This window comes from Labeo rohita, chromosome 25 (assembly GCF_022985175.1).
Source record: "Labeo rohita strain BAU-BD-2019 chromosome 25, IGBB_LRoh.1.0, whole genome shotgun sequence".
Taxonomy (NCBI): Eukaryota; Metazoa; Chordata; class Actinopteri; order Cypriniformes; family Cyprinidae; genus Labeo; species Labeo rohita.
In genome coordinates, this window is record NC_066893.1 from 12,494,069 (window position 1) to 12,512,519 (window position 18,451).

Here is an 18,451-nt window from a genome sequence, read left to right on the forward strand (position 1 = left end):
ATTAATTGAACTAATGTTCCTGAAGAACTAGTCCATTTGCTCATTTTCTCAGTTGCTGAGCACATCACGTAATTAAGAGGTAATTTGTCTTCCTGTAGACACGCAGTGTGTCATATACCTTATATTAATTGCGATGTTATGTGGTTGGAAATTAATGGAGAGTGAATTGATTTTTCTAGTGCTAGTCTGTAGTGTCCTTGTTCTTGATGAAAGTTATGGTTGACTGAATGAGACTCATGTTGCCCTCTTATGATTTCAGCCTGCAGGAGGTGCTCTCTACCACTCTCCATCTCTTCATATGGTCATTTATCCATCTTTGCTAATGCTGCATCAGTTCAGAGTTTGATTCCAAAGAAACATTCCTAGATGGAAAAAGATGAGGACAGTAAATGATAAACTTTGGCTTGTGCACAAATGAAATCAGTGTTCAGTCTGAAACAGTTATATATAATATATATAAAATAATATATATGTGTATATATATATATATATATATATATATATATATATATATATATATATATATATATATATATATATATATATATATATATATATATATATATATATAAATATATATATATATATATATATATATATATATATATATATATATTTTTTTTTTTTTTTTTTTTAATTAGTTAAAATAATTTAGTATTTATTTTATTTATTTTTATTAGTGTGTAACTGGGTTTTGACACAATTAATTAATTATGTGTCACATTAATTACTTATTTCATTCACATTTACTCATTTTATTTATTTATTTATTGCTATTTATTTATCTTTTTAGTGCGTTTTGTAACTGGGGTTTGAGATATAATATAGACAGTCTGAAACCGTTTTAATGTTTTCTTAAAGGAGAGTCCACTTCCAAAATGAAGATTCACATATAATGTACTCACCCTCTTGTCATCCAAGATGTTCGTCTCTTCCTTTCTTCAGTCATAAAGAAATTGTTTTTTAAGGAAAACATTTCAGCTATTTTCTCCATATAATGGACTGATATGGTGCCCCATTTGTGAACTTCCAAAATGCAGTTTAAATGCGGCTTCAAACGATCCCAGCTGAGGAAGAAGGATCTTATCTAGCGTAACGATTGGTTATTTTCAATAAAAAAATACAATTTAAATACTTTTTAATTTCAAACGCAGCTGCATTTGGGATTGAAGCCGCATTTAAACTGCATTTTGGAAGTTCACAATCGGGGCACCATATCAGTCCATTATATGGAGAAAAATCCTGAAAGGTTTTCTTCAAAAAACATAATTTCTTTACAAATGAAGAAAGAAAGACATGAACATCTTGGATGACAAGGGGGTGAGTACATTATATGTGAATCTTTGTTTTGGAAGTGGACTTCTCCTTTAAAATATGTTGATTATACTTAATTACAATTAAAATATTTCAATAACTTTTTTACTATGTGATATTTCAGGTTTTGTTCATGTTTCTTTTTAACTTAGGTTTGATACATAATATATCTAACTTTTAAATACTGTTAATTATAGTTGAAATATTTTAGTATTATTTTACTATTAAATACTTTGGTTTTGTTTGTGTGTATTTAACTGTAGTTTGACCATTTGTACAGACTGAAACGGTTTTAATATTTTCGTAAAATATCTTAAATATTGTTAATTATAGTTGAAATATTGTAGTATTATTTTACTATATAATATTTAGGTTTTGTTCATGTGTTTCTAACTGTAGTTTGACAATTTGTACAGTCCGAAACAGTTTCAAATTTTTCTTAAAATATTTCAAATATTCCTACTTGTAGTTGAAATATTTCAGTATTATTTTACTATTTAATATTTTGGTTTTGTTCATGTGCTTTTAACTGTAGTTTGTCAATTTGTACAGACTAAAATGTTTTAAGGCAGCCAGGTTACAAATTATTTAAGTTGACTCAACAAATTGTTTTTTACAGTGTAGTTTGACCATTTGTACAGTCTGAAACAAAAGAGTTTAAACATTTTCTTAAAATATGTCAAATATTCCTAATTGTAGTTACTATTTAATATTTTGTTTTTGTTCATGTGCTTTTAACTATAGTTTGACCATTTGCACAGTATTATTTTTCTTAAGATATTTTCAATATTCGTAATTGTATTGCAACTTTTTACAATATTTTTGCTGTTTAATATTTTGCTTTTGTTAATGATTTACCTGGGGTTTGACAAATAATGTATGCACACTGAAACCATTCTAATATTATCTTTTATAATAGTACATGTCTAAAATGGTTTTAATCATTTTGAATTTAACATGACAAGGAAATATTATGGCATATGCTAAAACATGAGGTCAGTAGTTTAGGTAGGATGTCTTCTCCTTAACCTTTGTTTTTTTGGACTCATTGCTTGCCATCTCAGTGTGAACCACAGCTGTTTTCTTGTCCATAATGCCTGCCACGTCTCGCCAGTCTCACTGTGAAATAGAGAGACCAGATGCAGCGCATTCCTGCTGACCTATTCGGTACCTACTGCTATAATGGCGCATAATTTAGCTCCTGTGTAGGTGACAAATGGCCTAACTCTAAAAGCCCCTGTGTTGGGTGCTAAAACCTCTTGTGATATATGAGCATGCAAGTCTGATAGATCCCCCACATCATTCGTTCGGTGACGGCAATTCATCACCTGTGGGAGTTTAGCGTTGGAATTCCTATTGGATTTTTAATGAAAGAGAAGATAATGTGACTTAAAGTCAATGAGTTCTGTGAATTTTTTTTTTTCTCCCCCAAACCCCACCTCCTCGTTTTCCACCATTTTTTCATATTTCAACTCCCTAGGGACATCCAATGTTTTTGGAAGCAGCCTCTAATGTTGTGTTTCTGATTATGATATTTAGGTTTTTGTTAAAATACACCTTTTTTTGACACTAAAGCTAATGATGCATTTATTGCAACTGTGACTTCTCGTTTTTCTTTTCATTTGAGCATTTCTTCCACATTCATGTCTTCTCAGTTGACAGTGCAATTAGTCAAATGAAACCGTTGTAAAACACTTCCAATGAAAACAAGTTGTCATTTTCTGTATAAATGTATTTTATCACAAAGTGTCGTACATGTGTACTGTTATGATCTATTCTACAAAGCGTAGTCCATCATAAACTTGACATTGTTTATTTTACCAATGACACAGCACAAGTAGTGTTGCTACAAGCCCACAATAAAAAGACTCGGCCACTGAGGCTTTGCGCTCCGTGTAAATAGTCAGGCCCAACCTTTCATGTGCTGTTCTTTGATCCCGCATGAAATAACGATCCTCTTCATGCTCCCCAGTGAAGTGTGACATTTAAACAATTAGTGGCTTTTTGGCAATCAATGTCAGATTTAGCAAGAAACTTCTTGGACCACAAACCAGAATCCGTTTCATAATGATCCAGTGGTGTGAGTCGGCATCAGATTGAAAGAGTTATTAGAGACGCATAGTCCAGTCTCTTCTCTCAAATGGAGTTTTTGGAGTCTGTTTCTGAATCATTGCCTTTAGCCCTTGACCCCCGGAATGGTTTAATGTGTGAGGGTAATATATCATACGGCTGATTTCGTAATTTCCTGTAAAGGTTATCACTCCTCCGCAACATGCAAATGAACGAACAGGCTACTGCGGACACAATCAAGAGCAGCGCGGTGATGCTTATTATCAATCCGTCATCGATACCATCATCGGTTTTTCCCCCTAAAACTTCAGCTGTGCTGACATTCATGCAGTTTTTCAAACGCCTACTTTGCAAGTCCGTAATTTCCACACACACCTTGTACTGGGTCAGTGGCTGCAAGTGTGTAAGGTTGAACGTTTTAACATCAGACAACACATGGGCGCTGAACTGCAAGGAGTGCCGCTCTAATGTGGTCGACCACTTAATATTCGACACAAGACTGCCCTTGGGTGGCACCCAAGAAATCCTCACCGAATGTGGCTCGGCCCCTTTGACTTGAATGTGCAGGGATTCATTTCTCGGGAGCGGGTAGTACCCGTTTACTACGACTGAGACGGATCTCATGTCCGTGCCTATGAGATTGTGGGCCACGCAGGTGTACTGCCCAGCCTCGTTCTCGGTGATGCCATAAATGTCAAATGTTCCCTCGGGATGCAGGTGATACTTTTTGGAAACTGTCTGAGGCGAGATCTTCTCTCCGGAAGGTGTGACCCAGTAGATCTCAGGCTCAGGATCGGCAAACGCCCTGCAGTGTAGAGACACCGAATGCCCGACGCTCACGTTGACCTGCTCTGGAAGGCTCTCCGGAGATATTAGGGGCAGGCAGATATCCGCCATTTCTCGGAAGTGCACGTGCCTGACAAGACGACCTTCAAACTCTGAGGGTCCGGCGCATAAGAGGGCATCTGGTTCCATGAAGCGGACTTTGGTCTTGTTCATATTGATCCAGCGGATGACACAGTCGCAGTAAATGGGGTTGGAGTGCATGCTCACCTCCTGAAGGTTAGGCAAGGATTCCACCGTAACGTGATGAAGGGCCCGGAGGGCATTGCTGTTCAGCATCAAGGACTCTAGCCTCGGGAGTTTGGAGAACGCATTCGGATGGATATAGGAAAGTCGGGGGTTGTTCGTCGCTTCGATTTTGGTCAGCTCTGGTAGGTTGTGCACAGCAAAGCTGTCGATGGAAACTAACTCCGGCATGCTGTTAATGCCAAGTTCTTTCAAGTGGATCATGTCCACAAAGTCACCTCTTTGGATCCTCTCAATGGGATTCTTGTTAAGGTCCAGAAACTTGAGGTTCCGCACTTGTCTGAGAGCAGCTTGAGGTACTTTTGGGAACATATTATCATAGAATGACACGCTTTCCAGCTTATCGAGTCCAACCAGTGCACTGTCAGGGATTTCAGTGAGGTTCATTCTGGTTAGCACAAGACTGCGGAGATTGATAAGGGGTTTGAAATTCATGTCTTGTATTCTGGCAATTGGATTCTCTCCTATCATCAAGATTTCCAGCTGGGAAAGATCCTGGAACCACTCTGTTCTTATGGCCCTCAGCTGGTTCGAATTAAGATGGAGCCTCAAGAGTTTGTTAAGCCCTTGGAAAGCCTCCGCGGTGATCAGGGAGAGAAGGTTATGGTTAACGTAGAGCTCCTGTAAGTTTGGGAACCGTGCAAGGCAGTTATCCTGAAGGCTGCTTAGCCAGTTCTCCTCTAAGTGCAAAGATAGAAGTTGTGGAAGGTGACCCAGATAGACATCGCTCAACGAGGAAATGTTGTTTCGAGAAAGGTCTACCTCTGTTAGGTTTACCAGATAGTCCAAAGGACTGTCAATCTTTGCGATGTTGTTGGCTTGCGATAGAATTACTTGTGTGTCTGAGGGCAGCCTCTCTGGCAGAGACAGAAGTCCTAGATCATTACAGTCCACAGTTGGAGCCTCATTATACATGGACGAGGGAGAGAACCAGGGTCGGACTTCACATTTGCACAGCTTGAGGCACGCAACCCTCCACTCGGAGGCCTGAACTGAGTTAGTCAGCACGAGTCCTGCCAGCAAACAAACTGCAAACAGCAAATCTTTCATCTTGGACCTCCTCTCTTCAGCTTGTAATTGGTCCTTATGGGGTCTGGTGTTAGAGGCGTTAAATTCACAAACACAGAATCATTTGTTATGACAACAGGGTGTATTTCTGCTGATGGCGACTCCCCCGAAGTTGTCGTCCTTGGCGGAGAGAAGCAACCTTTCAATTTACCCTGCTTTGGGTTGTCATGCAGGCTGCTGCATATGTGAAGGTCAGCGTATCCTTAGGGGAATGGAAGCAGGGAAGAGGAAATTTGCAGGGTGAGCTGTGGGGGGACGAACCACTTGTCTGCCATTGTTATTATGTTCAATCAGTCACACTCGTCACTTTCCATCTGTGGAAACTAAGAGACAGCAGAAGAGAGGAAATGAATACGGTGTCACATTAGCATCAAGAAGAGCCATATTGGCATTTAGGAGCATGACGATATATTTAGACCATATGAGTGACGGTATTATTGCTTTTTTGTGCCATCGAATAATACATTATGGCTGGTTTGACCTCATATGCTTACCCTCCCCACATCTATCATGTGACCACTGGGAATGCTCTTGCAATATATTCAAATGTCAAAGAGGTTTTATGTGCATGAGAACAGGTGTTAAGAAAATCTACATACATCACAACCATTTTGACTGTTGACAGAAGTGGCAACCCAGCTTGGCTTGTGCGTGTAAGAGCATCAGTATGCAGCGCCATCTTATTTCTGTCATAGATCATTTTGTAATTGTGAGATAATAAGCTTTATTTGGCGAATGACTGGCCAGACATTCAAACCTGTCGTAACATACTTTCATTTCTACGCAATGATGCGCTGTGAATATAATAACTTGCTTATATGAAATCCAATTTAACAACTGTAAATCTTGTCATACATAACACATTTAATTTGTGCTTTGCATTTATTTCGAACGCGTTATTCAAGCATACTAAGGGCATTGCTAACATTGGTTTTTATTGTCTCATAAATAGACATTACAGCCAGTTGAATGCACAGAGGGGCAATTATTTCACAATGAAGTGCTTTCCCAAAGGGCTCAGCGATAACCACTGCATTTTGTCTCTCAGTGGCAGCTGCCAGTGGGCACAGTAAGTTAATTAAAACGTTTTAAAATTTGCCTGTGAACTCAGACTCTGTGCTTTGTACCTATTGTATGGTTGACTAACATTATATTTAAAATGCATTACACAGTGTGTGCATGAAATGTTTTCTTGTGCAATTTAAATGACATGAGCGGTTGTTATCCCTCACCCAGTAAGTTGCTCTTTAACCTTTTATATAGTGATGAAAAACTGATGTGGTCTGTTTTTTGATTGCATTTAAAGAATTAGTTCACTTTTTGAGGACAACATTCCAGGATTTTTCTCCATATAGTGGACTTCCTTGGGAGCCAACGGTTTGAATGCTGTTTTAATGCAGTTTCAAAGGTGTGTACACGATCCCAGCCAAGGAATAAGGGTCTTATCTAGCAAAACGATTGGTCATTTTCTACAAAAAAAGCAACATTTATATACTTTTTAACCACAAATGCTCATCTTGCACTAGCAAGATGCGTGTCTACGACTTTGTGCATTATGTAATCACGTTCAAAAGGTCATGCTACTTGATTTTTTTATTCAAGTGGTTAGTTCTTTGGGTAGGTTAAGGCGAAAAATTCTACTTAATTTTCTTCTCCAACCTAAAATCGTCCAACATCGTTGTTTTACCGTTGTTTTTTGTAAATGGCGTTTGACTTCCGCCTACGTCATGCGTGACCTTTCCAGCGTGACTGTGTAATGCATGAAGTCGAGCTACTGCAAGATGAGCATTTGTTTTTTGTTGGGTTTTTTTAGAAAATGACCAGTTGTTTTACTAGATAAAACCCTTATTCCTTGGCTTGGATCATGTGGAGCCCTTTAAAGCTGCCACTATATGGAAAAAAATCCTTACGTGTTTTCCTCAAAAACCTTAATTCTTTTTGACTGAAGAAAGAAAGACATGCACATCTTGGATGACATGGGGCTGAGTAAATTACCAGGAACTTTTTGTTCTGTAAGTGAACTAATCCTTTAATATAAATCAGTTTTTAGTCAAATTGACAGGGCTTCTTAAAAATACAGAACTCCAAGTCTGTTTTGGACAGACTGATAACTAGATTACAAAATGGATTTATGTAGACTGTGTGGTTAGCGATAAGGATTAGCGATTATGTTCAATGACATCGATTGACAGCCCTAATATAAATATAAATTGGGTGCTTACATAGAAAATCTCAGTGTGTGTTTGCTAGATCTGAGTCCATATGTTGAAATTATGATTGGCTTGCAACCTTGAGGACAGAAAGCACAAAGCCGCCTGCCTGTGCTAGATGAAGCTGTCAGTATCACTATAGGAGCAGGTTTGCAAAAGAACTCCTGTAGGACAGTGTGCTTATGTTAGTCCGACTATGGCAGTGAGTCAACACAAGCAGGTGGGAGCATTTTTTTCTCCTTTCTCCTTGCATAGCCATCTGTTTGGTCCTGTAGTCTGCTTTTTTTTGCCAGGATTGTGCAAAGATCACCATTCATCCTAACGACCGCACAAATTATGAGGTTGTAAACTTATTTCTGAAGCTGCTTACTGTCTGATGTATGCGAATTAGATGGTGTTGCTGTGTTGAGGAGAGACTAACTAAAAGCTTGTTTTCCAATAACAAGTAATTAGTATAATGGCAAAAACATTACTGTTTTCATGTTACACTGTATTGCGTGGTTTTACAGCCAAGGGAGATGTCAATTATTAGATGTGCTCTCCACAAAATTTTATGTTCATAGACAATATACTGTAGACAGTGTTAGCAAGTCTGATTCGTTTTAATGAATCAGTTCATAAAATAACTGATAAATAGATATATAAAATTAAATTATTAATATCTATATGCATGTGTGTGTGTAGGAATTAAATACATTTCTTAAAAGAAATGTCTAAACTTTTAAATTAATGAAGTTCTAATGATGAAGTTTTGATATTGTATATTAGTTTTATCCATATATACAACTGCTTAAATTGGCAAATTTGTGTCTTATGATTTAAATCAGCTTCAACAGCTGTTTATCTCTTTTCTCTTTTTATCTATTTAACAGATAATAAACTGCCATTAACTGCAGAGAACATGCTCTTTGTCACTATGACATGCACGACATGAATGCACTGAGCTGAACAACTAGTGATACACACACCTCTCCACTCCTTACTCTCTCCATCTTTCCCATTTCCGTCTATTTTCTTTTAAGAGCTTTGCTCTAAAGATGCCCACACATGCTAATTTGATTTGTTCATGCATGTGTCCTTCTTAACTAAGAGAGCCCTCATCTGCAGTTCATGAGTGTTGTGCTCACTTCATTATGTGAAATAGTAGAGAGTGCTTCTATAGCTGAATGCTGGAAAGGGTCAAAGGGTCAGACTATTTCTGCTCAATTCACTTGCATCATGGGTTGACACATGCACACAGATGTACAGATGTACCCACAAAATTAAAATTACCGCACGATTCACTCACCCTCAAGCCATCCTAGGTTTATTTGACTTTCTTGTTGCAGGTGAATACAATCAGAGCTATATTAAAAATCTCCTGGCTCTTTCAAGCTTTATAATGGCAGTGAATGGGTGTTGAGATTTGAAGTCCAATAAAGTGCATCCATCTATCATTAAAATTACTCCACATGACTTTGGGGTCAATAAAGGCCTTCTGAAGTGAATTGATGTGTTTGTCTTAGAAAATATCTATAGTTAAAACTTTATAAACTGTTATCATTAGCTAACTGTTGTACACAGGAGTGACGTTCCAGCGGATGACGTAGATGTGACGAACACAGAAGCGAAGTGGAGAGCAAAACAAAACCACGGTCATAAATTAGAAGTACAGAATGAGGTTTATAAAGAATAATGTTGGAGGATTTCGATACAAGCCAAGTGGAGACTGGTTTTCCTTTGCCGTAAACAATACTTGGTTCTCGCGAGACTAGCATATTCTCACCAGAACTTACACTACGCCTGTGTCCTACATCCGCTGGAACATCACTCTCTCGTGAACGTGTGCAACCGTTAGCGGAAGCTAGAGATTATTGTTTATAACAGGGTTCATAAAGATACTGTAAAATGTAATTCCAGGACTTTCAAGGACTTTTCAAGCCCTACTCTTTTGATTTTAATAGACTTCAATCAGACATCTCACTTATCAAACAATGTCTTCCATTTCAAATTCTAAAAAAGAGAAACAGATAAATAATATAGTAATGAAAAATGGCAAAAACAAATTGAAGCACATGCAAAGTAAAGGGATTTGGATTTGTGTATACTTTCATTCATTCTTTTTTTGTTGTTGTTTTTGTAACTGTACTGCATTAATGGTTTGATGTTTTCTACTTTTTAAGAAAAAATCAGAAAAAAAAATCCTGATCTGAAACAAATGATTCGCGAACCCACACCACATTCACAATCTAAATCAACTGATTCGCGATCCACGCTCTGTCCCGATCTTAATTTGATTTAGATTGGGACTTCAAATCACATTTTATTTGAATCATTCAATTCGCTAAGTGATTCATTAACTCGTTCCGATCTAAACCAAGTGATTTGCGATACGCGCTCCGAAGTCCTGACCTAACTTAAATAATTTACCATACGAGAAGCTCCAATCTAAATCAGATGATTCGCGATATGTGATTAAAAGTCCCATTCTGAAATGAATGATTTGCGATACGCAATCTGATGGGTGTGCTTCAAAATAGGGAATCATTTTGCGATGCAACGGTTTAACCGATTCAGAGTTTCACCCATCACTACATGATTTTTAAAATTGTTACAAGTGATGGGGAAATTTGAAAATGAATGGCTCTTTCCATTTGATCTGGTTTTTGCTGGTGAATCACTTGAAATGAATGATCAATGAATGACTTAATTGATTTGGTTCATCTGGTCCACTTTTCACATCTTCAGCCATGTTTACACTTCGCTGTCAGTACTACTGCTTACCTCGACTGTTTTCTGATATTAACTGAAATAAGCGAAAAAGGTATGATGTTTTTTGAATTGCGTGAACTTTGCTTGAAAAGCTACATGCTTATTGACAAAATTAAACACTTGTTCGATACATTGTCTTTCAATAATTCAAGCACTTTTCAAGTACCTCTTCAGGAATATTGCTATTTTCAAGGGCTTTCCAGGCCTTAAATTTTAAAAAGTAAAATTCAAGTACTTCAAGCACTTAAGCACCTTGTATGGACCTTGTTATAAAGTTTTAAATGTGGATATTTTTCTTACAAAAACGCATCGATTCACTTCAGAAGGCCTTTATTAACCCCCCGAAGCTGTGTGGAGTACTTTTATGATAGATGGATGCACTTTATTGGACTTCAAAATCTCAACAGCCATTCACTGCCATTATAAAGCTTGGAAGGATTTTTTTTTTATATAACTCTGACTGTATTTGTGCTTGATGGTGAGTAAATCAAAGGGTAATTTTCATTTTTGTGTGAACTATCACTTTAATTGTGGTTTATACAGCAGTTAATGCTGCTTGTCTAATGTGATTGGACATGTGGTGTTTCATTGGGATGTTTCACTGAGAGTATCAATCTGCTTGGCAGACAACAGTATGTGAAGCAGAGTCTTTTAACTTGGAACAGTGGAACAGTGACAGCATCTTATTCAGAAAGTATTACAAATGTGTTTAAGAAATTTTTAATTGTGACATATTGACATAATTAATTCAATTAGTTGCCAAAGTATCATTTCAAATTTTCCTTCAAGTTTAAGTTTGTAAAGTAATATGTATGTCTTATTTTATTTTAGCTTAATTTTAATTAATTAATTCTTATTAGTTTTAGTTTTTATTTTCGTTAACACATTTTCTGAACAAAACATAAATTAACTGACAGAATTATAGGTAGCTAATTTGTTCGTCCCCAACAAAAACTGTTCTAAAAGAAGCCAAAGCTGGCTGTAATGTTGGAAATGCCAAACAAATACAGACAAGTGAAGTGATGCATGTTGAGTTGCCATTCCCAGAGTGAAATTTCCAAAATCCAACTATGTTTTAAACATGAAGTATGTGGTGACTGGCCAAGGGATACCTGTCAAAGACGTTGTTTGCGTTTAGCAGTTTTCAGTGGAAGTTTGTAGCGAGTTTTGTCTGAACAGTACCAGCAGCAGTTCCTCTGTCTGTCTGCATTAATCCTAACTTTTCGTTGACAACCGCTCCTTTCCTAGAGTCAAGAGTCCAACCACTTTACCTGAAATATTTATGGTTTGCCTTCTTTAGAGAAAGTACTCATGAAACTAACACACACAGACACACACACACACACTCTCCTTTCCATCCACTCGTCTAATGCTACAGACACCACATAAAGTGGCTCTGCTGCGCTATGTTTTATTCACAAGGCTGGAATGAGTAGAAATCTTGCCGTACTTCGGCAGGAGGGCATCGCTCCTAGTGAAGCGCGTGTGGAGGGACATCACGAATTGGAGGCGACACCTTGTCACATTACGATGGTGTAACGCAGACTTCGAAGCGCCTTCCCCTCTGGTTTGTGTTTAGGGAGTGCAGTGGATCTGAGGGGGCTGCTCAGCTTTCGTTTCATACCGCGTGGTGACTGAAAGCAAGAGGGAAAAACGTGTGCGGCGGGCAGAATACTTAAAATACGGCAGTGGCGGGCTCTTGTAACGGTGAAGTTAATGGATTCGACGTTTAGCCCTTGACCACTTGAGTCCACCTGCATGGTTTCAGGTCTACTTCAATAGCAGAAATATTAGCTGTTGGAACAAAGAGGCTTTTCATTTTCACCTTCTGCTTTGGTTTTAATTCACTTACCCATTCTGTAGCTGCAATTTTCTTTCGCTTTCAGGCTTTGAATTTAAGTTAATCATCTCTATAAGCTGACCTTTCCAGTATAACACCACTCAAATGTAAAACTAGTCATCACGCTGTGGATACACCTGGTTGAGATTTGAAAAATAGAGTTTTTTTTCTATTGTTCTGTTGTATGTATTCTATTCTATTCTACTCAGTTCTATTATTATTTTCTGCTGTTTTTTTATTCTGTTTTGTCATGTTTACTTCTGTTCTGATCTGGGTTGTGTTTCTCAAAAGCATCAGAGATTGGTGGCAATGGTTGTAGATTCTAGGCTTTGATTCTGTTGTGTTGTGTTTTTTAGTGTTCTATTTTCTGTTCTGCTGTGTTCAATTCTATTCTGTTCTACTTTATTTTTCTACTATATTTTATTCAGTTCTAGGTCATTGTTTTCAATATATTCTGTTTTACTCAATTCGTATTGTCCTATTTTATTGTATTCTGTTCTATTTCATTATGCATGATTCTATTCCCTTCTTTTCTGCTGTATTCTATTGTGATCTATTTTAATTTCCTCTGTTATATTCACCAGGTTTTTTCAAGTTCTGTGGTAGTTCTGTTGTTTTGTTTTTTTCTGTTATGTGCCTTACTATTACATTCTATTCTACTCAATCATAATATTATTTTCTGCTCTTTTCTAATTTAAAATTCTGTTTTATTCTTATTCTTATTGTGTTTTCTACTCTTTTTTTATTCAATTTATCAACTATATTTTATTCAGTTCTTGGTCATTGTTTTCAATGTTTTCTATTTTGTTCTACTCTATTCTGATTGTTCTAATTTATTGTGTTCTGTTCTATTTCATTATGCATTATTCTATTCTGTTCTTTTCCATTGGACTTTACTGTGTTCTATTTAAATTTTCTCTGTTCATTAGTTTTATTTTTCAGTTCTGTGGTATTCAATTGTTTTGTTTTGTTTTACTCTTCTGTTTTATTTATACTACATTCTATTCTACTCAATCCTAATTTGTTCTATCCTAATTTGTTCTATACTCAACTCTATTGTGTTTTCTATTCTGTTCTGTTCTATTCTATTCAGTTCTAGGTCATTGTTTTCAATATATTCTGTTCTACTCTATTTTGATTTTCCTAATTTATTGTATTCTGTTATATTTCATTATTATATATTATATTCATATATTATTTTCTGCTGTACTCTATTGTGTTCTGTTTTAATTTCCTCTGTTGTATTCTTTGTTTTTTCAGTTCTGTGGTATTCATTTCTGTTGTTCTGTTTTACTCTTGTTCTGTTTTTTTTCTATTACAGTACATTCTATTCAACTCAATCCAAATATTATTTTCTGCTCTTTTCTAATTTGTTCTATTCTCTTCTTGTCAAATTCTGTTTTATTCTTATTCACTTCTTTTGTGTTTTCTATTCTATTCTGTTCTACTCTGTTTCTACTATATTTTATTCAGTCATAGGTTATTGTTACCAATATATTCTATTGTACTCTATTCTGATTTTCCTAACTTACTGTATTCTGTTATATTTCATTGTGTATTATTCTATTTTGTTCTTTTCTGCTGTACTCTATTGTGTTGTTTTAATTTCCTTTGGTTTTATTCATTGGCTTTTTCCAGTTCTGTGGTATTTAGTTCTGTTGTTTTGTTTTACTCTGTTCTGTTTTTTTTTAAAAAAAAATTTTATTATTATTACATTCTATTCTGCTCAATCCTAATATTATTTTCTGATCTTTTCTAATTAGTTTGATTTTCTTCTTCTTGTCAAATTCTGTTTTATTCGTATTCCATTCTACTGTGTTTTCTATTCTGTTCTGTTCCACTGTTACTATCCACTGTTTCACTGTTCCACTGATACTATATTTTATTCGGTTTTAGGTCATGATTTTCAATATATTCTATTGTACTCTATTCTGATTTTTCCTACTTCAGTTTTATTCTTATACAATTCTATTGTGTTTTCTATTCTATTCTGTTCTTTTCAGTTTATATTCAGTTCTACTCTATTCTGATTTTCCACATTTGTTGTATTCTGTCCTGTTTCATTATACATTATTCTGTTCTTTTCTGCTGTATTCTATTGTGTTCTATTTTAATTTCCTTGGTTATATTCAATGTTTTTTTCTGTTCTGTGGTATTCAGTTGTGTTGTGTTGTGTTGTTTTACTCTGTTCATTTTTTTCTGTTACATTCTGTTTTTCTGTATTCTTGATCAGTTCTATTGTGTAGTTCTATTGTTCTGTTCTTTGTTAGTTATTTTATTATGTTGTATTGTTTTTAATATATTGTATTCTGTTTTTAATATATTCTATTTTCTATTTATTTTGTTTATTTGTTAGTTATCTTTCATTTTCTCCTCTGCTCTGCAGTATTGAATTTGTTTTGTTCTATTCTATCCTATTCTGTTTCATTTTATCTATTTCATTCTTTTCTGCTCTACTCAATCCTAATATTCTTTTCTGCTCTTTTCTAATTTAGGCTATTCTATTATGCTATGTCTAATTCTATTTTATTCTGATTATTTAGTTTTATTGTGTTTTCCGTTGGTGTATTTCTAGTCTATTTATTTATATTCTGTTCTAATTCACGTTCCGTTTCACCCTGTCACACTCCATTTTGCTTTTTCTGTTTTATCCTCCTCTGCTCTTTTTATTCTGTTTTTAATATTCTATTCTATTATACTCTTTTGTTCTGTTTTTATTTATTCTGTTTATTCGCTAGTGTGTTATATTTTATTTCTGCTCTGTTGTAATTCTTCTGCCTTTTTCTGTTATGTTGTATTCAGTTCTGTTAGGTTTTTGCTCGTTCCATTCTGTTTATTCCATTCTATTGTTTTGTTCCCTTTATTCTGTTCTATTCTTTTCTTTGATTCTATTTTCTTCACAGACTGTACAATATAACCAAGTTTACTTCAAGAGTTATGAGCTTGACTACATGAGTGTGTTTTCCCCAGTGTGCTGTAATATATCAGCATTGTTTCCTATTGCTCAACATGGTGTCACTTCAAACGCCTGGTGTGAAGTATAATTAGCTAAGATACTACGCTGACAGGGCCGCCGACACAGAGTGTGTGTGTTATATAGTCCTACAGCTCTCACCTGCTCCGCACTGCTGCCGAACACACCGCACGACAGCAATTAATTACGCTTCAGCACTGCTGACAGAATCCCTATAGATATATCAGCTATTTCTGTCGCATATTCTTCAGCCCTGTCTCAAGACATGTTCAAATTTTTTTTCTTCTATTGTCCCTATTGATTTCTCTCCCTCATCTCTACACTCCCCTCTACACCTTGTTCATACACATGAGGCAGGAGCAAACACCATAAATCAGTGGTGCTACACGTCCTTTTTTTATCTTCCATTACCTGTATTATTGCATTTTGATTCCAAACCAAAAACACAAACTTTGCAGCCACATACCAGAAGAGACGCCAAATGTACATACAACTGTACTACTATAAGATCCCCAAGTGTCCTATTCCAAAACTACATGAACTATGCTGAGGGAACTCAAGTTCATAGCCGGTTTGTTTTATATTGCCGCACTATAACGTCTTTTACCATTTTACACAGGAAGCAAACATAACCTGTATTTAGTTGCAGGTGTAGATGGCATGTTTTTGTATTTTAGGTTTAAAGCAGAACCGAATTATGTCTTTTAAAATGAGGTGCTATATGAAATGTGGCGTAAAATATTTGTGTTATATTTCACTGTAGCGCTTGAAAGCATCTATGACCATCACAGTTTTACAGTGATACAGCAAGATTTTGAAGACCATTTAACTGTCCAGAAGTAATGCATTGGTTTAACGTTAAAATAACGTTTGGGAAACATCCAGATGAGTGTGCAAGAATAATACAGGTTGGCTGAAAGTTAATGCCTAAATTCTCCATTTTGATCATTAAACATTAATTGTACAAGTATATTGATAACTTTTACAAAGCCTTTTTTCAGAATGATATTAGTATACTCTCAAACCGGTGACAGAATAAACGTATATACCTTATAATTGTATTACTCAGTAATTTGAGGAGTCATAAATCAATGATTCCCTTCCATCACGTTATTGGACTCTCAGTTATTCCTCCCCTTGATACCTGTAGAGTCTCTGTGCGAGATTACGACATTTCTTACGCGAATGCGCAGAGGTTTCTAATCATAAATATGGTAATGATTAAAACGGAAGATAAAATATACATTTAGAAGTGATTTTAATAATCACTCAGCGCATACAGTACGTTTGGCGTTAAGACCCCCGCATTGGCCCGCTATTAAAATCTCCCATCACAGGATGCACATGAGTCATGAAAGCGTGAGAGAGCCGCGCTTACCGGAGAGAATGAGATTCCTTGTTTGAAACGCATTATATATTCCTTTCCTCTCAGTTGCGGGATCCAGCTCCAGACTTGCTGGGTTATTATCGAGATTTAGATCCAAATGAATTTTAGCTTTACTTGAGCGTGTGAGAGATGTGGAGTCTTTCTCCATACGGTTATGTTGGAAAAGATGCTGAGCGCACCGCGAACTGAGGAGGAGCGGAGAAGCGCGTATCCATCCAGCTGTCTGTGCCGCGCTCCTAATGATACACACATGCTCGTGCGCGCACCCTCCACCCAGTCTCCCCGGGGACAGGCAAATTGCTGCCTGTCGTTCGCGCGTTCGGCGCAAGCTGATTGGTCGAGCGGAGCTGTCAGTCAGCTGAGGGCTCCCTCATACATATATAAGCTTGAAAGAGGGCGGGGCTATTACATCCCTCGCTTTTTACCCTCTCTTTCCTCTGCATTTTCATACTCCCACTTTCTCTCTATCTTTGCTTTGTCAACTTAATCTCTGTTTGTAGTTTTCTGCGCTCTGCCCCTGAGGCTAGGCCTCTGATAAAGATGCGCTATTTGAATATTCAAATGGACTACTTTGGACATTAAAGGGATAGTTCACCCATAAATCGTTCATCACAAATGAAGACATTATTGATGAAACTTGGCACGTTTTCAGCACCTCCGACTGGCACGTTTTCAGTGCCTCTGATTGGTGCCTTTTCAGCGCCTCAGATTGGTGTGTTTTCAGCTCCGATTGCTACATTTTCAGCACCTCTAATTTGCATGTTTTTAACACCCCCGATTGGTGCATTTTCAGTGCTGATTAATTTAAGCACGTCTGATTGGCACATTTTCAGTGCCTCCGACTGGTGCGTTTTCAGTGCTGACTAATTTAGGGTCCTCCGATTGGTGCATTTTTAGCGCTGACTAACTTAAGCACCTCCAATTGGTGTTTTTCAGTACATTCGATTGCCACATTTTCAGAACTGGCTATTTTAAGTGCCTCCAATTGGCACGTTTTCAGTGCCTCCGACTGGTGCATTTTCAGTGCTGACTAATTGGTGTTTTTTCAGTACTTTCGATTGCCATGTTTTCAGAACTGGCTAATTTAAGTGCCTCCGATTGGTGCATTTTTAGCGCTGACTAATTTAAGCACCTCCAATTGGTGTTTTTCAGTACCTTCGATTGCCATGTTTTCAGAACTGGCTATTTTAAGTGCCTCTAATTGGCATGTTTTCAGTGCCTCCGACTGGTGCATTTTCAGTGCTGACTATTTTAAGCGCATCCGATTGGTGCATTTTCAGTGCTGACTAATTGGTGTTTTTTCAGTACTTTCGATTGCCATGTTTTCAGAACTGGCTAATTTAAGTGCCTCCGATTGGTGCATTTTTAGCGCTGACTAATTTAAGCACCTCCAGTTGGTGTTTTTCAGTACCTTCGATTGCCATGTTTTCAGAACTGGCTATTTTAAGTGCCTCTAATTGGCATGTTTTCAGTGCCTCCGACTGGTGCATTTTCAGTGCTGACTATTTTAAGCGCATCCGATTGGTGCATTTTCAGTGCTGACTAATTGGTGTTTTTCAGTAGTACTTTCGATTGCCATGTTTTTAGAACTGGCTAATTTAAGTGCCTCCGATTGGTGCATTTTTAGCGCTGACTAATTTAAGCACCTCCAATTGGTGTTTTTCAGTACTTTCGATTGCCATGTTTTCAGAACTGGCTAATTTAAGTGCCTCCTATTGGTGCATTTTTAGCGCTGACTAATTTAAACA

The 18,451-nt window shown here is 36.7% G+C and overlaps 2 protein-coding genes across 3 annotated transcripts in view; one reads left to right on the forward strand and one right to left on the reverse strand.

Annotated features, from left to right (window-relative positions):
* immp2l (inner mitochondrial membrane peptidase subunit 2) overlaps positions 1-18,451 on the forward strand; it is a 129,167-nt gene that overhangs the window by 98,600 nt on the left and 12,116 nt on the right. The window lies entirely within an intron of this gene.
* On the reverse strand, positions 1,829-16,972 carry lrrn3a (leucine rich repeat neuronal 3a). Its single transcript, XM_051100223.1, has 2 exons — positions 16,695-16,972; positions 1,829-5,864 (listed from the first exon to the last, which is right to left on the reverse strand). Exon 2 carries the CDS (start codon positions 5,521-5,523, stop codon positions 3,451-3,453), a length of 2,073 nt encoding a protein of 690 aa, XP_050956180.1. The 5' UTR covers positions 5,524-5,864; positions 16,695-16,972; the 3' UTR covers positions 1,829-3,450.